At 49.5% G+C, this 24,834-nt stretch overlaps 2 protein-coding genes and 1 long non-coding RNA gene across 7 annotated transcripts in view; 1 reads left to right on the forward strand and 2 right to left on the reverse strand.

The window, feature by feature from the left end:
- The first annotated feature begins 4,914 nt into the window (after positions 1-4,914).
- Positions 4,915-24,667, forward strand: LOC103693818 (uncharacterized). Of its 2 annotated transcripts, XR_005493875.2 has the most exons (3): positions 5,032-5,584; positions 18,642-18,844; positions 20,808-24,667. It is a non-coding gene; the product is annotated as an uncharacterized LOC103693818 (long non-coding RNA). The 2 variants fall into 2 exon arrangements; XR_596075.4 differs by having other exon boundaries at positions 4,915-5,584; positions 18,642-24,667.
- On the reverse strand, positions 5,089-9,197 carry Atp6v1fnbl (ATP6V1F neighbor like). 2 transcript variants are annotated; one of them, XM_039093753.2, is made up of 2 exons: positions 8,359-9,197; positions 5,089-5,791 (listed from the first exon to the last, which is right to left on the reverse strand). In XM_039093753.2, exons 1-2 carry the CDS (start codon positions 8,830-8,832, stop codon positions 5,780-5,782), a joined length of 486 nt encoding a protein of 161 aa, XP_038949681.1. In that variant the 5' UTR covers positions 8,833-9,197; the 3' UTR covers positions 5,089-5,779. The 2 variants fall into 2 exon arrangements, with proteins under 2 accessions (XP_038949681.1, NP_001395930.1); NM_001409001.1 differs by having other exon boundaries at positions 5,090-5,791; positions 8,355-8,899.
- Flnb (filamin B) overlaps positions 12,960-24,834 on the reverse strand; it is a 133,067-nt gene continuing 121,192 nt past the window's right edge. For 2 of the 3 annotated variants that reach the window (XM_006251780.5, XM_006251781.5), the window contains exons 43-46: positions 21,674-21,850; positions 18,013-18,231; positions 15,813-16,016; positions 12,960-14,150 (exon numbers count right to left, since the gene is read on the reverse strand). In XM_006251780.5, coding sequence (XP_006251842.1) covers positions 13,963-14,150; positions 15,813-16,016; positions 18,013-18,231; positions 21,674-21,850 — 788 coding nt within the window. In that variant the 3' untranslated portion in view covers positions 12,960-13,962. The remainder of the gene's footprint in view (positions 14,151-15,812; positions 16,017-18,012; positions 18,232-21,673; positions 21,851-24,834) is intronic. The other variant, NM_001107288.1, reaches the window with a different exon arrangement.

The following is a 24,834-nucleotide window of genomic DNA, read 5'->3' on the forward strand; positions in this document are numbered from 1 at the left end:
CAGGCAGGAAGAAGGTGGACTGGATATCCAAAGACCCTTCCTTCCCCATGCCTCTGGTTGGGGGTCAACGGGTCCAGATACCTGAAGTTTCGACCCAGACTACGTGCGTGTTCTTTTGTCTCTGCCCTGTGGCAGGTTAGAGTCACACACGGGAGTCTCTGCAAAGTCACTCTGCCAAACTCAGACAGGCAGAGGTCACAGACTGGAGTTATTTTTACTCTTCATGACTGAGCGTTGCATAAACCTTTTGTACATCTTGGTCTGGGCTGGAAGACCTCCTTTTATCCCTCCCCCCACCTTTTTTTCCCTCTATCTTTATTAACTTGGGTATTTCTTATTTACATTTTGATTGTTATTTCCTTTCCTGGTTTCCAGGCCAACATCCCCTTAATCCCTCTCCCTCCACTTCGCTATGGGTGTTCCCCTCCCCATCCTCCCCCCATTACTGCCCTCCCCCCAAGAATCCAGTTCACTGGGGGTCCAGCCTTGGCAGGACCAAGGGCTTCCCCTTCCACTGGTGCTCTTACTAGGCTATTCATTGCTACCTATGAGGTTGGAGCCCAGGGTCAGTCCATGTATAGTCTTTGGGTAGTGGCTTAGTAACTGGAAGCTCTGATTGGTTGGCATTGTTGTTCATATTTTATCCCTCCCCCTTCCTTCTTTCCTTCCTTTCTTTTTGAGAAAAAGTTCCATGTATCTCAGACTCAGGTATGTAGCTGAGGATGACCTCGAACTCTGGTCCTTCTCCTTTCCCCTTCCTACCCGATGAGTCCCAGCATTATAGAGGCCACCATTCAAGGCTTCATGCAGTGCTGGAGATAAAACCTAGCGTGTGCTAGACAAGCGCTCTGCTTGCTGGGCTACATCCCCAGCCCTAGGCTGTGCCCCAAAAATGTGTTGCCTGGGTAGACGGGATGGCTCAGAAGGTAAAGACGTTTGTTGCCAACTCCTACAACTTGAGTTTGATCCCCAGAATGGACACAATGGAAGGAAACCAAGTCCTCGGACCTCTCCACATATTAAATGACCCCTCTCAATAAATAAATGTAATAAAAATTAGAACATTGGTGTAAAAGGTTGTAGCCTTAACAGTCCCACAGGATTCTGATGGCAAGTGATGCCCAATGCTATCCATTTTCTAGAGTTGAGAAGTCAAACAGCTCTCCCAAGCTCACACAGCTAGAGAATGTAGAGCCCAGGGCCGACTCATTTACCACACATAGGAAGGCACAGGTTCTCGGGTGCGCTGGGGAACACAGTAATTTTAGGGTTCCAGAGGTGATGCATTTTTAGTTGAAGAAAAAAATGTATTATGCAGCGCTAATATGTTTTCTTTGTAACCAACGTAGATATAAAACACAATTTTTCAACTTTTTTTTTGGATAGAGGAATGGAACTAGGAATGGAAAAATAGCTAGGGCCCAGGGGAGTCCTAACGGGATACTTACTTGCCTTTTCTAGCAGAACCAGAATTAAAGATAGGTCTGTGTACCTCCAAAGGTCATGTTTTCCTGAGCAAATTCTAACACTGGTGAGGAAACACAAATTCAGGTCAAATAGGGAAAGGCTGGGCCAAGCCAAGCAAGCATGGTCTTGTTTCGCCACCTAGTGGCTTTTCTGGGAACTTCTTTCAGTTTAGGGTTCAATTCCCAGCACCCGCATGACAGCTCACAAAGGTCTGTAACTACAACAACTGACAGATAAAACGCACATAAAATATAGATAAATAGAAATAACAAGGTAACTTAGGATGACGATTTAGGAAGCAGCCAGTGCCCTTTGTGTCGGAACTCCATGGAAGAGTAGGGAATAGGGAGCCCTCTCTAGGCTGCTGTTCTCTGGGCTCTATAGTCTCTAGGTATGTGACCTTGCAAGAGTTGTTTGACTTCTCAACTATAGAGTGTGGATAGCATCAGACATCACTTGTGACGGGCTCCAGGCTGTCGTGGACACTCACACATTTTGTCTTACACATATTCACGCACGTGCTGGCTCTTTATCATTGACACCCCTGAGTTCGGTCAGTATTATTCAGATCAGACGTGTCTAAAACAAACATACAGCCAGCCAGCGTACAACATGAAATTGTCTAACAGCCATATTTTTCAAAAGTATAAGTAAGCAAATAAAACAATGCATTTTATAAATGCAAACCCGAGTGAGGGTCAAATCTAGCCCATCTGCCTTTGGCTTTGGCTTTGGTTGTTTTATGGGAACGCAGCTACACCCAGAGCTTCCTGCTGCTTTCGGCCTGCTTCTGCCTCACAGCGGCACAGTTGAACATCTGTATGAGTGGGGCCAGATGGCTCACAGGACTGAAAGCACTCGCTCTCCAGGCCTTCGTAGGGAGACAGATTTAAACACTCTGCCTTTGCAGTCTTAGGATTACTGATGGACTTGCTCACATTGTCTACCACCCTAAATCTTCACACAAACAAAAACCCAGGAGCCCTTTACCCTCAGAGAGCATCTCAATGTGCAAAAGGCATTTAAGGTGCTCAGTTACACACGCGGTTCGTGAATACCCACTTGGAGATGCAATTAGGAAATTGCCTGCAAATCCCATACAGGTGTTTATTACATATACAAATAGCTTGCCCTTCCTTAATTCCCTTGTTCCCTCCCTCCTTCCTTCCTGCCTGCCTGCCTGTCCTTCCTTCCTTTCCTCCCTCCCTCCCTCCTTCCTGCCTTTCTCTACCCTTTGTGTTTCCGTGTGAACGTGTGCGCGCATATGTGAGTGGGTCTGCACACCTACAGCCTGAAGAGGCTGTTTGTTGAGTATCATCCGCTATGACTTTACACCTCTTTCTTTCAGGCAGGCTCTCTCTGAACTTAACCCTAGTGACCCTCCTGACTGCCCTGCTGGAGTTACAGGTATGAGCCAGATGTCTGGCTTCTTATGTAAACACAGCGATCTAAACTCCAGTCCACACGACTACACAGCAAACATTCTTAAGTGCTGAGGTATTTTCCGGTCCCTCTCCACCTTCCTTTTTCCATTTCAGTACATGGTCTCATGTAGCCCAGGCTGGCCTTGAATTTGCTATGTAAACAGGGACCGATGACTTCGGCGTTCTGACCCTTCTGCTTCCGCATCCTAGCACTGGATGTCGCCAAAGCTCCTTCCTGTGGTTCTGGGAATCTGGGGTTGAACCCAGGACTTTGTGAATGTCAGGAAATGCCTCTACTTTCTGAACTACACGTCCACCCTCCGGTACTACTTAGCTGGCCTTCCAGGGACAATTAAGGCATAAAAATTTAGGACAGCCACTGTTAGTAATAGACCTATTTCTCAAGCCACACCCTTAGGATAGTCCTAGCTATATAACTGCCCCTGGGAGAAGTGAAAACATCCCCTCAGACGGTCATTGAGTAGGGTCAGGTGGCAAGCTCATGGAGGAAGCTGGTCCTCTTCTGAGCAACTTGGGACTTGCCGCTGCTAGAGACATCACAATTCAACACCTACACGGATAGAGCCAGGCACCGTGCCAGAGGCTTGCTAAGAGAGACTTTAATGACAGACTGTCAGTGTCACCTGCCACAGACAGCTGGCTCCAAGGCTGTCCACCATCCTCACTACAGATCTTCCTTCTCTGTCTGTGAGCTCCAAGACATGCCCTCTTATGTCCTGGGAGCCCAGCCCAGGCTCCAACGACTCCAGTAAGCCCAGGGGGTAACTGGTGTTTGAGTAAACTCGGCGGGTGTTTTCCCAGCCACTCTGCCACGTCAGGCTGCTGGGTGAGTCCTTGGTCACACTGTGCGTCTTTTGTCCTCTCTCACTCAAGGTTGATTAGGGAAAACCAGGCTAAGTTAGTTTACTCAGTATTTTCAGTGAGCTGGTCGCCGGTGAAATTTCAGGATAGAGGGACAAACCTTAAAGGGCTGGAGAATCTCCTGGAGGTGCCTCTTTGGTTCAGTTTGCTCTCTGTTCAGACCGAGGGTCCGCCCCCTTGACTAGATTGGAGAGTGAGCAAGGCACACTTGTAAACGTTATGCCTTGCAAAGAGCTACTCGAATGTTTGGGCTTGCTACCTAGGCAACGAGGTTCGGTGGGCACCAGGGCCTGCTGGGACTCCGGGGAGCGCACTCGCCACGTCTGGGATTGTGTTTGGGAATGCTTTCCCACGCAAAAGAGGAAGACGCATCAAGACAATGCCAATAATGGACACAGTAAGGACTGGTGGTCAGAAGGAATTCTGGGTACATTGCAGACTTCGCTAAGAGTGTCTTACCAAACTGCCCAACTTGTAAACAGGTCGTTGCTGATATGGTTAGGAAGTGAGGTCATCTAGAGAGCCATGGGCCCCAGTCCAAAATGCATGGTAGCCTTACGTGATAGAGGTTTGGTGAAGACAGCCCAGGCTGATCCGTGTGACAGTGCACTGTCAAAAGCCACAGGGTACAGCCTGCCCTCAAGCCATGAAAGGCACAAAGGAGGCAAAAAGTGGCTCCTCTGACAGATCCAGGGGAGCGTGGCCCCGTGGGTCCCTAGATTCCTGCATCTCCAGCCTCCAGAGTGGTGACAGAATAAGCGTCTGCTGTCTTAAGTCTCCCAGATTCTCATAGCATAGGAAAACAAACACAGGAGGGAACAAAGATCTAATGAGTAGTTAGACTGTGGCTGTGGCTCCAGGACAACCCAGGGACACATCAGCTGTAGCAGAAACGGTCCTTTCTCTTTATTCTGCCCAGCGTTCATGGCGATAGGACACTATCCAGCTGTCGCCCATGTAGAAGTCACAGGACTTGTTCTTGCTAATAGACCCTGAGAGTTAGTAACAATGCCTGTCAGGCCAAGGCCAAGGTAGTTAAGGGGACACGTGCTGTCAGGTTTGGGAGCCATGAAAATTTCAGGCAAGAGTTCCAGGCCAGCCTGAGCTCAACATGAACCTTTATCTCAGAAAACTGGAGTGAACGAAAACCGTTCGCGGTCCCGGTGTCTACACTCCCTGTCTTTCTTCCCTCTCCACTAGACGCAGAGGACTGTAAAAAGAATTCTGTAGTCGGAGTCCTTGGCAGAGCCACCAGAAGGGGGCAGTGTCTCCTGGAATGAGCAGCTAGGCAGCGAGACAAAGACATCCTCAGTGAGTGTGGAGAAAAGAAAGGAAAATAAGAAATGTATCTTTATTTGTTTAAATAGTTGGGACTCAGGAGCTGCCTGTTGCAGCCTGTGAAGCAGGGTATCTCTGACTGATGCAGGCTCTGAGGGGCGAGGGAAGCAGTCAGAGGAGACAGCAAGTTCTTCCCTGAATGGTAGATACATCGGGACAGAGCAACTCTGCTACAGATACCACCGGTCTAGTGCAGAAAAATATACAGTAAGAGGCCGTTGCTCTCCTAAGAACCTCGCAGGCTCAGCCAGCCCCTCCCTCTGTCCAGGTCTGCCGCTGCAGCATTGGATCTCCTCAGGAAAAGGAGCAGCATTGCTAGTGATGGCTGGTAGGGTGGGGCAGCTCTGCAAGCAGCGGAGTTCTCTGTGTGTCGACAGGAGCCCCGACATGGGATGACAGTACACCCCGAGGTCACTTCTTCAGGTCCATCTCACCCAAGGAGGCGGGGCTCAGCAGAACATGGATGGACTGAGGTAAGGCTGGGCCACAACATCTCCCATCTGGCTGGTCCAGATGGGTGATAGGGGAAAAGCAGCCACTGAGGCCTTTTCCAAGCCAAGTTCACATGATGTCATCCGATCTCCGTGGAATAGGAAAAATGCTACTTTTGATGTAAAATGACTTTGTGATAGGATAAATTCTGGCATGAGTTGGCGTCCTGTAGTTCTTCATGACATCCCCTAGAACACAGCAGAGGTCTAGATGAACAGCGGTTACCACTATTCTCCTACTAGTACCTCCCCCCCAATAGGGTTGGGGGTCAGCAGCGATGTGCTGTTAAGCGGGGGAGGGGGGCCGGCAATTCTTCTGTCACTCAGGAATAGCCACTGCCTTCCAATGTCCCTGACCCTCTTCTTGAAGATGCTCCAACCTCCTTCCCATCTAACGGCTAAAGGGTCGTGACTGCACTGCTTGGTGGAAACTCAAAACCTTGCACAGGCCCCTGGCCAAGATCTGTTTTGGTCAGCACCCAAGTCATTTGCCACTCAGGCCCCTCCCCAAACCTAAGCTCACTGATTGTGCTTCTCGTTCCTGCTACTGTCAGGACTGCCCCACATCCCACTGTACAGAAAGATCTCTAGGGGCTGCCCAAGGCTAAGCTAGCTCCCCAGATGCCCACCGCTGCAAATTCTGCCTGTTGGACCAATGACAATAATCATAATTTAATAATAATAACACTAATAACTATGCTTGTTATCCCTTTATTGAGCACTTACTGTGTCTGAGGCATCAGGCTGTTGATACACACACACACACACACACACACACACACACACACACACACGCGCGCACACACACACACAGTTTTGACTGACCCGGATAAAATGCCCTACTCTCTTCCCTGTGGCCTCTTCGTACCCTCTGGGATGAGCCACCTCTATGTTTATAATCAAGTTAGGGTAAGAACAGTAATCAGTCAGCAGAAGGTCTGGCATTTGTTTCCCAGGGGACACCTGAATTGGGTTTGGGTTCAGGGTGTGAGTCGAGAGGCTTATGAAGTGTTCTAGAGATTCTGGAGCTACTGTGGGCTTAAGCAGACAGTGTCTGCCTTCTGGCTATAATCGGACACCACCCTGGCAGCCAGGGAGCACTCGGAATCAGGCTACCTGCATGGCTGTCGACACTCAAGTTTGGGATGCTGGAGAAAGCATGGGCTGCCCAGTCACATTTGGACTGCAGATACTCATAAAGACCCTTCAATGCATGCCACAGTTACTGCACGCTCACATAAAAGTTATCTGTTACCTTTGTGTCCTGTGCATGTATTTGCAAAACCTACCAACATGGTGGGCCTGTGAGGTAGAGCAGGGGAGGGAGACGCTGGGCACTTAAACCGAGATGCTCTCTGTGAATATAAGAGGTCCGGTCGGTCCTTTTCAGAAGAGAACTGTGCAGATTCACTACCCAGGACAGGACTCTGCAATGGGCCTTCCTTATTACTTGTCTGCCAGGGTAGCCTCCCAGTTCGGATCCCCATATCCCGAGCTAACACTCATTCTTCACAGACCCGCAGCATCAGCAGCTTCTGGGAACGCTGCCACGGTTCGCTGTGTAGCAACTGGCCTAGTATATGTGCAGTGTCCTGGATTCCACCCCGGCCTTTAACAACTGATTCCTATGCCCAGTAAAGGACTAAAAACAAAACCCACCACACACCAGGGCTGCTGCCTGTCACTACAGCATATATCTACTTATCTACTTTCTATGAAGGGACCCTGTCAAAGTGCCTGGCATACATCAGTTAGACACTCAATGGGATCTGTCAAATGGACAAAGCAAGCAGACTTCCAGCTCAGCCTGATTGCTCCAGAGGTCCTTGGTGGGGAGAGCCGGGATTCAGAATCCTGTTCTACCTCTACGGGCTGTGCCGGGAGGACTCTGCAGAGGTCATATCTCACAGGGCTTTGCGATCTGAATTCCTGTCCCAGGTACCTTCCCATACGACTTCCCCAAATGCTGAGACAAAGGGAAGCAGGCTTATTCCCATTTCTCAAATATAGAAACCAAGGCCTTGAGAAGTGAACATTTTCGTGAGATCATCCTGTCCAGAAACAGTAGAACCAGGATTTGAGGTCTCCCCAACCCCATTCCAAATAAAGGCCCTGTTTTCTTGTTTGCATTTGGTTTGGGTTTTGAAGTTTTTTGTTTGTTTGTTTGTTTGTTTGTTTGTTGAGAGAGGTCTCATGTAGCTCTGGCTCGTGTCAGACCGAGCTGAGGAGACTGACTTTGAACTCCTGATCTTTCTGCCTCTTGAGTGCACAAGTGCGCACCACCATGTCTGACAGGCCCGTGTCCGTTCATTTCACAGCCACTCACTGTCAATTCCAAGCAGGCTGCTGGGAGGCTGTGAAAAAAAAAAAAAAACTAACTAGGAAATCTTGGAATCCAAGAAGCCCTCCAGGCCAAATGGGCACACAGACTGCTGACTTGGCAGTTCTGTAGACTCACCAAGATGTAGAGGTGCCACAAGTGGGCTCAGTTACTACGCCTGGAGGACTCTGGGAAGGCTCCTTAGGGCAGGCCGCATGTAGCTTGGTAAAGGAAGGGGAAGGTGCAGGGTGCGTTCTAGAAACCAGGCCAAACACCAATCTGCAGGTAAGAAGTCTCCCGGTCTGCTAGCAGGGTGGTGAGCTAGTTTGGTTCTTTGTGTCAGGAGGAGGGTGGTAAAGACTGAGGAAGAGGAGGAGGAAGATCCGTCCGGCCTCCCGAAAGCCTAAAACGACAAGAGTGTAATGGTCTTACCCACATGCCAGCCATAGTTCCAGGAAGACACCATCGGGTACTTGTACTTCTTCTCTGGTATCAGTTGATGCCGCTCCTTGAGGTACAAGATCCTGCCCTGGCCCTCATGGGAGATGCCTTGGAACAGCAGCTTCAAGGTGGCCGGGTTGGGAGGCTTCATCTCTAAGTCCTCTGGCCTGCCCTGGGCTGCTGTGTACTGAACACCTTGTCTGGTCTGCCTCACTCCACTTCCCTGGACCCTACTGGCCTCTGGCCATTCTGCTTGCGCCTTTTTTCTGACAGGGGAACCTGTGGGAGGCACCGGGCCTGCTTTCAAGACTGACCCACGGGGGGCCTGCAGGGACTGATTCCTGGTCTTGGACCCATCTTTCAGGTACTTGTGTCCATATCGGATATTCCAGGTAGTCCGAGCAACCACCTCCTTCTTTATTCGCTCCTCCCAGAAGGCCTTGTTCGAGGTGTTTAACAGGTCCCTCATGTTAGGGTGCCCAGGGGAGGGAAGGAAGATTGTTCCTCCTGAAGTTCAGCAGTCTGTTTGGATGGCTGGTATCTGTCTCCAAGGAAACGCGTAGCCAATGAGAGTCAAGTTGCCAGGGCTGCTAGAGAGGAGGGGGTGGGATGGTAAGGGGACTAGGGTCACCTATTGGTGGGCCAGGCCAGGTCAAGTAGGAAGAGAAAGCAGAGCCATGGGCCAGTGAAATAGCTCTGTGGGTGAGGGTTCTGCCATGGAAGCCCAATGGCCTGGGTTCCATCCTGGAACACAGAGTGAAAAGAGAGTTCAGACTCCCAAAAGCTGCCCTCTGACCTCTATAGGTGTGTCTTACACTCACTTATGTCACAGCTCTCATATACACACATACACAAACACACATGTATACACACACACACACACACACACACACACACACGTAAATGACAAATTTAAAGAAAGAGAGCAGAGTCTGGCCATGACCCTCCCAGGGTAACAAGTGTTTGTCGAGGGAGTCCCACTCTCTTCCAGGGTGTCATATGCTGAGTGTTCCCAAGGGAATAGAGGAGCTGCTGCCCCTCTTCCACACAGCAGATCCTGAAGTCACCTGCTATATACCAGACACCCACATGGACCCACAGAAGGTCCAGTGTCTACCCTCAAGAAGCTTGGGCGCGTGGCTAAGGGGCTTGTCCTGATAATTCTGTGTGTGGCCTCACTCCCCAGAGGCTCGACCCTGTCACTGTCTAGTAGCAGCTTGTGTGGACACAGGACAGTTGTAGGGATAAGCTTTAGCATTCGGAGAATGGTATGTTATTTCACGTGTGTAAAGCACCGGGGTAGAGTCTGGTTTGTGGGGCAACCTCCATCATCAATGTCAGGTGGAATTTAACATGGGCCTGTTGGGAACTGGGGTGCGATGCTATGCTCTAAGGCCTTAGGTTATCTCCAGGCTCATGACGCCCTTCCCAGGTGCAGAAATGAAGGTATAGGCGAATTCTTATCACCCACTGCTGGTATGTGGAGGCTCACACCTGCTTCCACAAGGCTGGGCTCTTTCCAGTTTTCACACGCTTGCCTGGCAAGCCACAGGGCTGGGGCTGAGATCTAGACCTGAAATTGTTGCACCTGACACACTGCTTAAATCCTCACACACTGGGCCATTCTGTATTCAGACAGCGGGGCCCAGAGACAGAATGTCTGCCAGACTTCCCTCTCTGAGAACACCCTGCCCGGGTTTAGCTGGACCCAAGGAATGTGCCCCACCTCAGTGGTGACTGGGCGAGGCCACACATCCTGGTGGTGTGGAAGGGTGGGCGGGTGGTCAGACAGAGGGGGAAACACTGGCAATAAAAGGCCGGTAAGAGTCTTTGTCCTGGGGAGAGATAAACAAGTCCAAAGCTCAAAGCACCCTAAGATCCGTGCCACAAGTCAGGCTTGTAAATTCTGGTCTCCTGGCTGCCTTGAGAATGTTGAGGAAAAGGGGTGTGAGGGGTGGGCCCCTAAATTCCATGTACACGAGCCAGTCCCCACAGCCTTGGGGGCCCAGACAAAGCAGAGAAGGATCTTTTGTTGGCAAGGACCTTTCCCACCACACATTTGGCCAAATCTTTAGGAAAAGGGCAAAGGAAAAGGAAGCTGAATCCAGCTCGTGGTGCACCTCCAGTTTTAACACTTGTAAGAAAGAAAAATAGTAAATTTTATTAGGCGATGCCCACATTGTTTTTTGACCTAGGTCTCTCATGTGGTTTGAAACTTGTCAATTAAGTGAGGCTGGCAGGCCAAGGAAGCCCAAGGACACAGCTGTGGCACCTTCTCAGCCCCAGGACCTCAGGTGGATGCTTTTATGCTTGGTCTTTTCATATGGTGCAGGGGATGAAACACGGGGGGCTGGGGGGGATTGCTGTATTAATTCCCAATTCTCTTCCTCTCTCACTTAGGTACAGTTTTCAGGGTGGAGCTGGGGGCGTGGCTCAAGGGTAGAGTATTTCTATTAGATTTGCTCACCAATTAAAAAAGAAAAACAAACCCCAAACCAACCAAGCCCAAACCAGAATACCCCACCTCCTCAGTGTTGGCTTTGCAGGCTGTAAAAAAACAAACCTAAGGAACAAGATTCGAACACCCATTTCCCCTTAACCCTTTCGGTGTTTTTCATTCTGTCGAGCTGAGTCGCTTTGGCTGTCTTAGAACTAGCTCTGTAGACCAGGCTGGCATTGAACTCTAGATGTGAATGAATGCTTCTGCCTCCTGAGTGCTGGGATTAAAGGCGTGTGCAACCGCTACCCTACGTACTGAGTTATATAACAAATGCATCGAAATATGGCTTTCAAGGCCTCTTGAAGTCCTAGGACAAGTTGCCAAGGGCTAGTGTTGTGTGAGCGAGCTGGCTAATATTTGCTCCTTGTAGTCTCCTAATAAGCCCTCCCCTGGGCTGCAGAGGGCAGTTTGGGGGGCAGAGTGGGCAGCCAGGGTAGGCAGGGGCTGCAGTTTCCACTGGGCACTAAAGAATGACATCCTGGACTCTTGGTTTCAGTCAGGGCACAAGAAACACCAAGCAGCCAGCGTCAGGGAGGACTTGGCCCCAGGCCCACAAGTTTCAAAGTTTTCAGGGTATTGACACAAACAACAGCCTGTTTCCATGGTAGCCAAGCCCAGGTGCAGATAAGGGCTGCCCTCTGGTTCTAGGCACTGAGAGCGACACAGGTCTCCACCCCACAGGCCCTGAAGTCCCAGGCGCTAATTGCTGAGTTACACCTCAAAGGTAAAACTATCATCACCTGCTGGGTGCCAATCACCAGCCAGCTGGGACACACCCTTGTGTGAGGCCCATCCCTGACAGAGGGTGTAGGTAGAAAGTAACAGCAAAGAACTGTTCCTGAAAATACCAGTGGGAATTCTTGGGAAAGGCCTTGAGAGCTCCCCCCACCCCCCACAAACCCAGACGAGGCCAGTTAGGAGTCAGTGTTTAGACGCTAGGACACCTTATGCCAAAGTCCATGTTGTTAGTGTACAAATGCTGCCCCTCGAGCAAACCTAGCTAGGCTGGAGGGGATAATGAACGGTGGTATTCCTGGGCTTCTGTGGCAAAGCCAGCATCGTGCTACACATATCATGTGTGGACTCTTCATGGAGTCCGCAAGCCCTAGGGACAGAAAAGAAAAGGCGCATCTGCCTTACCTTCCTCTAAGCTCAGAGGTAAATAGATTTTCATCCTAATATGCAGCCAGGTACAGAAGGAAAAAAAAAAAAAAAAACCACAAACAAATCCAAAATACAATTGAGAAGGTGTAGTGGGGTGGGTAGCTGGAACTGCCTACCTAGAACACACAAAGCCCGGGGCTTGATGTCGGCTCCGTGTACGCTTAAGAAAACCTCAGGGTCTTCATTGGCTACATGGAGAGTCCCAGGCTAGCCTGGGATACCAGGCTCTGTCACACACAAACCATCACTAAAAAGGATCCAGGTTCACTCCCGGAAGCTCTGATCTCCCCACTCCTCCTGGACTGGAGCCTTTCCCTTCTGCGGGCACTGCCAGCTCTCGTTGGGTTCTGGTAACTCTTCCCCTGAACTGCTTGCCTGTAACGTGATTCAGGTGCCCAAATCTATCCCCATATGAGGTCTGGGTCTGTATGCATGCTGGAAAGTGCCCATGTTTGTTCTGTCACATGTAAAATGTCAACGGACCACTGTGAGGCTTTGTAGACGGAAGGTTAACATCAGCAGTCATTTCTCCTGGTGAGGACAGAGAGGACGGAGGGACGGATGGAGGTACTCGGTACCGTGTCTAAGGGAGCCCGGGCATGTGACAGATCCTATCTGAGAACATGTCCCACAACACAGATTCCTCATGATATCAGGCAAGAGGCTTGCTTAAACGCCATAGACAGCCTCTTCTACCTGAGCTCCATATCTAGGGTTGCCAAGAAGTCATGCTGGTATCATGGCCCACATGTTCTCTTTCGTTCCCTTGCCTGAGGCTGGCCCTGGTTTCTTAGGAAAAGACAACCTTTTGCTTGCAAGAAAAGGACTGGCCCATTGTCAGATTACATCTGCACTCAAGAGAGGTGGTGGGGTAGGGGGGTGGCCAGGGGGCCCACACTGATTCTGAAGACTCCAAGAATGACAGGGAGCCGTTCATGGAGCAAACATTTTATTTAATAAGTTATAAGATACACTTTCCAGTCGGCATTTGTTCCAGTTTGGTCTCCATGGCTACTAAGCCTGTATCCCTTTCGCATCCAGCTTCAGCTGCTCTGGGTCCTAACGGGTGGCTTTTAGCACCCACACCTCTCTGGCTGCCGTGCCTTGGTGCGGGACACCTACTTCACCCCTACCATATCCACGACAACAGCCACAACACCCGATTTTGAGGGGGAAGGGGTATTTGACAGCCTGGAAATGCTTACACCAAAGCCTTTAAAGAGACCCTAGGTGCATGTGTTAGTGCCTTGGTCCTTAAGGCCTCTCATGGGTCATAACAGGGGTGGGTATCCACCCCTTCCAGCTTTTGCAAGGAGGAGGTCCTACAGTAATTTATCAGTGGTCTCTGCCATTTAGCAGAAGCAATGGACTCTGGGGGCAGCTGACAGAGGCTCTGCATTTGGCCATGACCACATGTCTTCAAGAAAGTAGGCAAGAGCAGAATCCCTCCTACTCCAGAGCTGGCTTTGCGATGAAGTCAAAGTGGTCAGGGCGCAGACATGGAGAACGATCTGGGTCAGACTTTAGTCTTGAGGGAAGTGGGGTGCAAGGTTCTTTGGCAAGTGGGGTGCAGGACCCCCTTCTGCAATGACATTCTTGTTTGGTAAACACTTGAGTAGACCAGAAGCTTAGGAGAGCCAGTCAGTCCTATCCATGCTCTTGCTTTCTGCCTGGAGTGACCTTGGAACTCAAGAGCCTCTCGATTTGGGCAGAGTGCTCTGCACGTTTTTGGCCGCAGCTTGCTTTCCGAAGATGTCCCACATGTCCTCAAGAGTCTAAGGGCACTAAAGGCACTTGGAATGAGTGGCAAGGTTTTTTTTTTGGGACGGGGTTTTCTGGCCCACCAGCAGGCTGCGGACATTGTAAAAAAATGAATTACAAACTAGCAACAAAAGCAACTGGAAGGGACACGTCCAGCACAGGATACAGGGTGTTTTAAGGCACAGTGACATGAAAGGGGCTACCGGGGATGTGCTCTTCCCCCCACTTCACAGCCAGAACGTAATCTCCCTTCTCCTTGACAACGTATGTGACATTGTACTGTTGCTTGCCCACGTGCTTCATGGAGACCTCTTCACAGGGGGTGGTGGGCCCATGGACCCCAATCAACAGCATGTTGGACCCTGGGGGGAGGAGAAGGTTGTTAGTGACCACATGAATCAGGCCAAGCAGAGAGGAGGGAGCGATGTAACAAAGGTGGAGAGACCAGGGTTAACTGGCTGACGGCACCAGCGTCCGTTCTCACTGGTGGCAAAGCCTGGCCATTATCAGTAGAGACACAGCCTGATTTGGGTTCAAATGCCAGCGCTCGCACCCTCTGCTCAGGTGACCTCAGACACGAAATGTTCCTTCGCTCTCCCTAAGCTGCAAACCAGGAGGGCCGCTAGCTGCCTCTTTTTCTGCCGTTATTTTGTTTTTTAAAGACACGGTTTCTCTGTGTAGCCCTGCCTGGCTTTCCTGGAACTGGCTCTGTAGACCAGGCTGGCCTCGAACTCAGAGATCCAGCTGTGTGCACCGCCACAGCTGGCTTCACTAGCGGCCTCTTTGAGCTTCTGTATGCCACAGGAAGTGACTGAGACAAACCTTTAGCACACAGAACTGCCAGCTCTAAGGATCCTCTTGTTTGAGAGAGCCTTAGGGAGAGTACTCCGATTACCGCCTGGGAGAAGATCACTTCTAAGTGATCCTGTGAACCCACCCAAGGTGACTGCTATGAAGCTTTGTAAATGAAGGAAGTGGCAATGGATTTCTAGCCTAGGTGTGCTGGGTGTGAGAACCAGGTAAGTCAGCACCAAAACCTAAGGACGTACTCGGCTTTAAACATTTACTTAGTTTATGCACATTAGTGTTTTGCCTGCACGTAAGGCTGTGTGAGGGGGTCAGAAGACCTAGAACTGGAGTTATAGAGAGGGGGAGCTGCCACTGGGGCGCTGGGAGTTGAACAGGTTCCCGAGAGGAAAGTATTGGCTCAGGACCTCCCAAAACCAAACTCTCAGCCAAAGGAGATGTATTTGCCCCAGAGGGACAGAGAGCAGGGACTAGAGACAAACTCAGGAAATAGAGGGAGAGGGAAAGGGGGAGGGAACAAAGGAGAGGAGGAAGGGTTAATTGTCCTGGTAGACAGAGGACTGCCCCTGGATACAGAGGAGACAGACATGGTGCATCAGAAAAATCTCAGTTTATAAAGGTAAAACGGGAAACCCCATATTAGGATGAGGTATTTAACTTAAACCAATGCAGCTATTGATAGCTAGACCTTGGTAGTCAGCTCTAGGAGGAGGAAGTGGCCAAAAAAGTGAATAGACCTCAGGGGCTGGCTTTAATGGTTTTTATAGAAAAGTGAAGGGGCTGGGGGAGGAGGGCAAGGCCTGCCAGAGCCATGTTTGCAGTGTTCAAGCCGCCTAGGGTCCCTTCAGGTCCTCTAGAAGAGTAGCCAGCCAGTGCTCTTAACCGCCGAGCCATCTTTCCAGCCCCAATCAATTTTAAGCTATGGTTAAAGCAACTGGTATCAGAGAAGTGGGTTAGGTAATCAGTTCACTTCACTCATGTGATATGGGGACACCACCATATTTCTATTTGTCTTAGTGAAAGAATGAAAAGGCAAAAGAAAGGGAAATCATCCAAGACTATGAAGAGCAGAAGGACAGAGGGACAAACACAGTTATTTCTAAATGTGGGGGGGGTGCACATTGCAGCCGATCCTAGAGTGAGGGGCACTGAAGCAGGAGAGTGTCTTGTCTATGCCGCCCCATGCTAACCCTTCTCAGCAGACCCATGCTGCCTACCAGCTTTGCTGCAGTCCACCAGGAAGGAACTCTTCTGGCCCACAAAGGCCTTTGACAGCCCCGCCCCCTTGGAGGTCACTTTGCTGGCATCTGAGGACGACTTGGGGATGGCGCTATAGCATGTTTCCGTTGAGGATCTGGTTACTGATTCCACCAAGATGGACGAGGTCTCGTTGGCTGAGCCTGGGGTAACCAGACGTTGGCCTAGAGCGTGGGAAAGAGGGAGGCGTGAATGGCCAGGCCAATGGGTGTTTTGTGTGGAATGTGGTCCTGTCAGTCAGGAGACACAATATAACCCTTTTACAGAAGATCCAGAAAGCTGCAACGCCTAGACACGAAAACCACTCCATCCATATTTTAGATCTACATATACATTTGTGGTAGAAGGTTTCAAATCCAGACCACTGTGCATACCAGGTAAGTAAACTAGCATCATCATCATCATAGGCGCCATTTGCTTTTTGGTTACTTTCGCCAAGGCTTGTCTTGAATGCCTGGTCTTCCAATGATCTAGGGTTCTAGGCCTGCACTACTAGGCCCGGCTCCCAGTCCTTGAATTGTTACTTTCGAAAAGAAACGGTCTCACTTCTAGCTCAGGCTGGCCTCAAACTTGCGATCTGCCTGCCTCAGGTTTTTGTGGTGGATAGGTAAGAAGTATATACCACCATGCTATGTCCTCTTCATCCTTAGGGTCTCAGACAACTAAAACCTGTTTTTCTCAGCAAATGGACCAGGTTAAACCATGGCTGATGAGGCCTAGTAATCCCTCCACAGAATAAAGACCCAGTAGAACCCGTATCTTCTTTTTCTTATTTCTATGGAATACTTTATATAATGCAGTATATGGGCTCTAAGCACGAGAGAGGATGACTTTCATATCTTTTTATAATTTTTCTATGAGTCCATGGAGAATCACGTGGCACAGAAGGGACTCGGCACAGTGTGTGTGAATGTATATATGGTGGTTACCCTAAGCTTTATTGTTTGGTATTTCAATATTTTTAAGAGGGTGGGCTTTATAAATAGATTTATAGATTTTTTTTTAAAAAAATTGGAAAGTGAAGAGTTAAGCCCGTGTATGTTATTCAAATCTGTGAATATTTTTTCTCTGCTAGAGACAGAAAACCATCCAGCACCCTTTCTTTACTTCTCCACTTCCTCACTCAAACCAGTTAGTCTTCTAAGTCTGGAACACGCTGGATTCAGATTTATTGATTTACTATGTATGTGCACACACCTGTGTGAACTCATGCTCGTCATGTGCACGAAAGTTCCTATCAAGGTCAGAGGACAGTGCTGGATTTTCTGAAGCTAGAGTTACAGGCACGGCCGGCCCCCTGTATTGGGTGCTGGGATCACAACCCAGGTCCTTTCCAAGAGCAACACGTGTTCTTAAACACTGAGACATCCGTCTAGACCCACACACCTGCTTTTAGCCTTACGCTTATTAAGGAGTTTTCTTAGGAAGACTACCGCTTTTATTTGTCATAAAAAGCTTAATTTCCTCATGCTGTGTACTGAAGAACAGAGCTACTGCGTCTCTCTGCAGAACCCTTGGGTAATGAAGGGTTGTCACGTCCCCACTGAGGGAGTAAATGTAAAAAAATCATCTATGCTTCTCTTAAAAAAAAAAAATGAAAACAAGAGAAGATGGTATAAAAAAGCCGTGTGCCTACTCCTTTTTTATTTATGTATTTTAACACCCCATGCTGTCATTTACCCTGTAATAAAAAGTTCTGCACCTCCAAATTCAACACAAAACTACACACATTATCACAGAATCTGTACGTATTTAGAGCCCTCGAAATCGACTGTCCCAGACCCTCGGAGACAATGCTGAATTTATAGTTCTATTAAATTTTAGTAGAACTTGAAGGGTGGGGCCTGCTGAGACTCTGTGCGCACATCATGGCTCTTGTGAAGCCTGATCTACAAAGTCGTGTTTCTCTATAGCGTCCTATGTCATGGCTCAAAGAGAAACAATTACCTTGTCTTCCTGGTTTGTATTAATGTCTGGAAGGAAGGGGTTTCTGCCTGAGTGCTCACAGAGCTGGTGAGTGTGTGCACTGCCCACGTACAACATTCAAGACGAGATGTGGACTCAACAGATGTAAAAAAAATCACCTGCCGCTGCTACCCTCGGTATTTTTACAAGACCCGCTCTGCAGGGCAGAGGAGAAAAACCAAAGTGGTTCATTACCTGTCACCTTGGCCTTGAATGGACTCCTCGAGATGTGGTTGGGCCCGCCATATTTGACACTGATCAGGTAATTTCCAGGAGCCATGGGAGTATACATGACTTTGTACCCTTCTGGGATTTCCTGGCAATCCATTTTGACCTTGGATGGTCCTTCAATGGTGACAGACAGTGTCCCCGGGCCTGCCTGAGTGGTGTTGATGAAGAATTCTGACTGGATACCTGGGAGAGAGAGAGGAAGTGTGACATATATGGATGGTTTTGAGGGATAAGGGGGTAATTCCTGGGAGTGATGCCTTGGTGAGACACACACTTGCCCGCACTAAGTGCTTGCTCTGGCAGCATGGGAACCAACTGGCTGTACATCTGAGTTCCTGGTACAGAAAAGCACTGGGTGTGGGGGTGCAGCTCCCTTGCCCAGGCTAGGTTAGAAGGGTGGCTGACATTTCGCCCACTGAGTGCCCGAGCAACAATTGTTTCTGGGAATGTGGCTGAGGGCGAGGCATTGTGAGCCTGAAGTGCTGCCCCAGGCAACAGAGCCTCTAGGGGAGGCACTCCCTCTGACTACTCCCTTCTCCTGGTAGAAGAGGTTAAGGAAGTCCAATCTCTTCTCCCCTTCTCCTCCTCCCTAGACCCTGCGGCTGGTGTGTGAGCTGTCAGTCCACCCACTTTGCCATGAAGACCAGCCACAAGAGAAGCACTGAACCACGACTGGGCTGACCGAGTACCACACCAGACCCTAAGCCACTCTGCAGGCACAACATCCTGTCACAGTGTTTCCTATTCCACGTGATATTCAGGCCATGTGTAACTCGGGGCGCACTGCTATAAAGTGGTGGGTATGCTACATTCTAGCCACCTGTGTGCAACTGTATCACACGGGACAACTGTCCCACACACCCTAATTACAGTCTTGAGACACCTGACCTCACTGTCATGCTGCCCTGGGACAAAAGGGAAAGCAAAGAGAATATTAACTAATGACCCTTAATCTCCTATGCCCATAGCCTGCTTCCAGTCTAGAGGAAAACCAGGCAGTCGGTGGGAGCTGCTAGGGTGTCACACACTGGCTCTTGTACACTAGAAGCCCTCTAGGGGGCACCCTAGTGTAACGTCCTCCAGTGGCCAGAGCTGCAGATGCTAGCCCAGCTGGGAAATATTTTGGTTTAACTACAGTCCCTGGGCCAGAGAAAGAATTATTGTTCTGCTTATCAATAAGACAAAGGATCTGTTATGGTCTGACCCCAAACATGAGCCAGCTGTTTCTGGAAACTCCTGAGGCTGCTGTCCCAAAGTCTCCCTACTCTCCCACCTTGACTCTGTTTCTGAGAAGCCCAGCCCAGCAGCTGGAGGCTGGGGACCATGTGGGTAAGCAGGCCATGAGCCACAAAGGGGTGGAAGTAAGAACAATGTATTCACGGTAAGGCTGTAAAGGTTTGGCTGTCCTAGACAGGAGCTCTGTCCCTTTTTAGTCAATTCAGACCCTAAAGAGGCAGTGATGATGCAGACGAAGGGGAATTAGGAATTAAAAATCAAGAACTAACTGATACCCACCCCACATCACTTTGCTCAGCAGAAGTATGACTTAGAGGAGATATCTGTCCATCTTGTTGCCAGGGGACTGGCCCAAGAGAAGACAGGAGAGAAAAAAATTCATAAGCAGACATATATCACCATCGACTCTGGTAATGACCAATATGTGATTTGCATGGTGATGGCCTTCTCCTCCTCCACCTGCACGCAGATCCTTAGGGCTTCTCCAAAGAGCCCTAAACTTTGTGGTTTCTATCTGGAACACACAGACTCCTGCCCTAAATTCTCCACATTTCCTGCTATGAGATCTGCAGAGAATAGCCCATGTTAAGGCTTGAGCTCAGACACATATGCCTGGCCATGAACGCAGGGCATGGGGCCCTTTGGTGGCTATGCAGATCCTTTCTTGAAAGAACTCTTCATGCTGCAACTGTGTGGATGGACATTTGTGGAAAGGTTGGGGGCGGGTAGCCTAGGCAAACAAGATGCCCTCTCTCTGTGAACAGAGCAATATTTACAGAGGGTGGAAGTGGGTGAGTTCCAGGCCTTCTCTGGCTGGGACCTTATCCTTAGCAGCCGCACTGCTGGAGTACAGCCTGACATCTGAGCTCCAGAAGGGTGAGAAATACCAGGAGGAAACAGAGGAAGGTTGGGATGGCAGCAGCCAGCAGGGGATCAGATGGCTCCTGGCTGCAGTGGGCAGGCTGAGACTGCTGTGGGACCAGGCCAATGCCTGCTGTCTGACTGCCAGGAGGACCCCTTGCCTATATGGATGCCTGGAAACCATTCTGGGTATCTGGAGGGTAGGAGTTCTAGTTTAGAAAGCCGACTGGGGTACACTCTGTACTTCTAGGGTCAGAAGCTAAGGGCTCTCAAACTTCAGGATCACAGACCTGGAGTTGACCCTCCCTCAAGTACTATGAATTTCCAGAGAAATTCAGTGCTGGACCACTGGACCGTTTTTGTCTTGCTCTCCCCAAGTGCAAAGGAGATCTCATCCAAGGGCAAAGTTCCGGCTCAGAGTGAAGCAGTGAGTCAGGCTGGGTGTGCCAAGGGCATCTGGCAGGACCAATGCCACTGGTTTTATGGCGAACACTGCTTTGGGCAGACTTCCTGGCACCATGCCAATCTACTGGTCACTCCTAACTTGGGCAGGGTTCCTCTACCACTTAGGAGGCTCTCACTGCAGGGCTGGGTTTGCTCTAAGTATAGCAAACCATGTCCTGGTACATAGGAAAGACAATCTGTTTTGTCCCAACCTACAGCATGGCAGAGGCAAGAAGACCACGGATCTTCCCGAGTAGCCCCAAGTAACAGCAGCTAGAAGTGTTGTCCCACTGAGTGCACACCGTGAACTTCCTCTGCAGATGCTTACAGGGACAGAGTCATTATCCATAACGCTGACGTGATGGGCAGAGCTGAGGCCTATCTTGAGCTGACCACATACGTGGCTTTTTGAAGGCCAACCAACAAGTGAAAGGATCACATAGACATCTCTTTCAGATGCCCAGCGAAAAGGTGAGCTGTCCATTCAGTAACTTCCACCAAACTAAAGCTGGACTGGGGATTTGTCTATCAAGGAATCAACTATTTGGTCCACTTGGCCACTCTGTACCAGGGACAGGCAGCAAGTGGGAAAGCTTCCATGACTGGATGACTGGCTAGCAGTGCTCACACCTGCAGAAGACAGAACTTGTCCATGAAGCTTGAGAACTTCTATACCCTTTCAGCACCTTCTCCTCATTGGCAGTAAGCAGAGAATACAAGGGTATGGACGGGCCATGAGCAGGCTTAGGCTGCTGAAGTATATTTTTGGAAGGCCGGGAGCAGGCTGCCTGTGGGCCTAGGAGCTACACCATGAACTCTGTCCAAAGAGAGTCTTCAAAATTAATGGCATCCTGCTTCTAGGGCTGAGGAACTTGCTGGAGAAAGACATCTAGGCTACAAACAAACTGTAATACAGGCCTCAGTCTGGATTTATCCTGGTTCAAACAATGGCTTCCAAAGTCCACCAAAGTGTGCATACCTGCGTTTTCCCGAGGACAGAGCACAGAAAACGCTAGGGGCTAAAGGTGTCTATCCCAGCTCTCTCTGAGAGAGCTGCTCAGACAAGGGAAGTAATGTTTCTTACCTGTGGTACCTGCCTCAAGCCCAGCCCCGTAGGCCGACACCAGAGCAGGATTCCCTGCTTGGCCTGGCTCTCCAACACGCACTTTGAAAGGGCTCCCGACCACGTGGCTGCCATTAAATTTGACGTCGATCGTGTGGATGCCATTCTCATGGGGGATGAAGCGCACAGCGTACTTATCTAGGAGAAGGAGGAGGAGATACACAAGGTAAACGTGGAGGCTAAGCAGACTGGAGTTAAGCAGGGACACAGCATTGCAAGCAACCTGAGCTAGCCAGTGCTGAATCATTTAAAGCCACCATTCTGCTGGGAGCCTGGCAGCCAAAACACAGATTTTGAGACTTGACCTGTGTCTCCATAATCAGCCCTTTGGGAAAGGCTTTGACTCTCTGGTTCTGCTATGTCCTCAGACTCCTGCCTCACAATCCAGCCTTCATGAAAAAGTCCACTTCTCACTATTTGTCCACTTGAAGGGGAAAATACAGCTCCAACCGGCACCAAGGCTCCATCATCAAGCCCAAGGCAAGGAACTGTCAGCAAATGAAACCGCGAGCCTTTTCTGTTTGGGGTCATGACACGTGTCAAGGTCATCTGTCAACAGATGCTTGCATGGCATACCGCATGGCCTCGGCACTAGGTAGTCCCTGGCTCCTTTCAGACCCCTGCCCATCAAAGATCTACCCAAGCCCTCTTTTGTCTCTCTGGTACTCTCCACAAAGGAATGTTCTAGCCAGTAGTAGCCAGCTACTCGTATCTTTCTGCACAGCACTTCCCCTAGCATTTCCCAGCTGGGTGGCCACCCCCTCCCTTAAAGGCAAAATGTTTCAGGGGAAGTGAACCCCACCCCAATGTCCAGATTCAGTCTCTTACAGGATGAGGAAAATTCTCTCCCCAAGGTAAATTTATTTCTTTAGCCACAGCAAGTGACTCAGGAATGGGCATGTCTCCCAGTTCACTGCCATGGGAGAGGCTTGCTAGGAAACCTAGGATTCCTTGCGTCTCAAGACTTCTGAAAACGAAGCATCAGGTGGTACCGTGGCCATCTTGCCACCAAGAAGGCAAAAAGCCTTGAAATGAAGGAAGAGTAAGGGCGCACTGGCCCAATGTGACGTGACAGGTCCCATTTGTGAGCCTGCGGCAGGAAGCTCTTCAGTAGAGAGTTACCTGGGCTGTATGAATTCCAGGCCGGCCTGGGTTACACAGAGAGAATCTGTCTCAAGAAATAAAGCAAAGTGGAGCAAAACAACAGAAAGTCTCTGGGGCCTTGGAGAATTCCTGACAGTGACTGAATCTAACCATTGTTAAACGCCCAAACTGGGCACTTAGATGAATTACTGGACCTCATTATTACGTGTCCACTTGAGGTGGGTAGTCTATAATCCCGACCAGTGACACCCCGACTATGGCATGCCAGGAGTGATCTGGGACTTTAGAAGTCCCATTGGCCAAGGACAAACTTCCCTTGTAGCGGACCTTAATGGCATGGCTAGCTAAAAAACACCATCTGAGTTGCGCTAACTGGATGGGCACCTTACTGCCCATCCACCCAGACATAGGTTTGTGCGTGTATGTGCATGCACGTGTACAGTCTGGAGGCCAGAGGCCAACACAAGAGTGACTTCAACGACTCTCCATCTCACTTTTTGAGGCAGGTTCTCTCCCTGAATCTGGAGCTCACTGATGTGGTTAGGCTGGCTGGTTAGCTAGCAAGCCTCTGGTCTCTCCCCACACCTAACCCTGCTGGGACCACAGCTGGGTGTCTGGCTAGATCATAGACAGGTCCCTAGGTTTGTACTTTACTGACTGAACCGTCTTCCCTAGTCCTAACATGTTGCCTTTCGGAATTCACGCTCAGACCCTAGGGCCGAGTGGACACCAAGTGCTAAGGTTCTATACCTTTGGGGCTGCTGTGTGGTTCTGCTTTCTCAAGGCCAGCGGTGCACCCCTCTGTCAGTCAGATGCTCTAGTGCACTGTCTGTGATATAGCCTAGTGTTAGCCCAGATGCTGTCAAGGCACCCCTCCTCCATTTTGTCTTTTCTGTTCAATGAGAGAAACTGGCCGTGCATGCTCTAGACCAGTGGCTTTCAACCTTCCTAATACTGCAACCTTTTAGTATAGTTCCTTAGGTTGTGGTGACCCCCCACCCCCACCATATAATTATTTTGTTGCTACTTCATAATGGTGATTGTATTACTGTTATGAACCATAACATAAATAGCTGGGTTTCCCTATAGTCCTAGGTAACCTATAAAAGGGGCGTTTGAACCCTACAGGGGTCATGACCCATCGATTAGGAATTGCTGCTCTAGATGTCCACCCTCACCAGAGGCAGGTGGGCACACAGCAAATGCCCAAAAGCAGTTGGTGTCACCAAAGGCCACACCCAATGAAGCTCTCCTGACCTTGCCAAAGCTCAAAGTGTCTCTCCCGCTCTCCCATTCCACCATCTGCTTCTTAGTTTTCTCATGGTATCACTTAGGCTCTCTAGTTTGCAGGTTTTTAGTGTCATTTGGACTAGTTCTGGTCGGTTGATTTTTTTCTTTTTTATTATTTGTTTGTTTTTATTGTTGTTTTGTTTTTGAGACAGACGCTTGCTTTGCAGCCCAGGCTGGCTTTGAACTTGAAGTCCTCCTTCCTCAGTCTCTCAAATGCTAAGATTATAGATATGTACCAACCCGAGTAGTGCTTCGAGGGGTAGAGCTGTATATTCACTATTCACCTTCCTGTCAAATCCCTAACACACAATAAATGTTCCCTGACGGAACGGCCTCTGTAAAGTTCATAGGCACGAGTCCTATAAATTTGAAGCATTTAGCCCTCAAGCCCTAGATTCTCTTAGAGGAGGGTAAGATCAAAATATCTTTCTTCATGTCAGAGTCAGAGATATAGTAAAGCTCTAAGATTTCATTAAACTACGATAAAAAACTGCGCTTAATGTCATGTAAGAGGAACCCTATAAAAGTCACAGAAAATAAAGCAAATCTCATTTAGAACAACGAGAAGAGAGGGGTTATTACTGTCACATAAAGAGTCTCTATGTTGCTGGCAAATGTGTCGACCGACCCTGTGTTATAAATGATGTCTAGTGGCGGTGTAAAGAAGTTGACTCTCCGGCAGTGTGGTAGCGGAAGAGCCCTACGCAGGAGGCACCGCTGTCCGAGTG

The sequence above is a fragment of the Rattus norvegicus genome, chromosome 15 (genome assembly GCF_036323735.1).
Source record: "Rattus norvegicus strain BN/NHsdMcwi chromosome 15, GRCr8, whole genome shotgun sequence".
Lineage (NCBI taxonomy): Eukaryota > Metazoa > Chordata > Mammalia > Rodentia > Muridae > Rattus > Rattus norvegicus.

Excerpts from the sequence above, each read along its gene's own strand:
- Atp6v1fnbl (NM_001409001.1), bottom strand. The coding sequence starts at position 8,832 with ATGAGGGACCTGTTAAACACCTCGAACAAGGCCTTCTGGGAGGAGCGA. Across the intron at positions 5,792-8,354 it reads GAACTATGGCTGGCATGTGG|GGGATGTCATGAAGAACTAC; the intron begins GTAAGACCATTA and ends GCTGTGTTCTAG.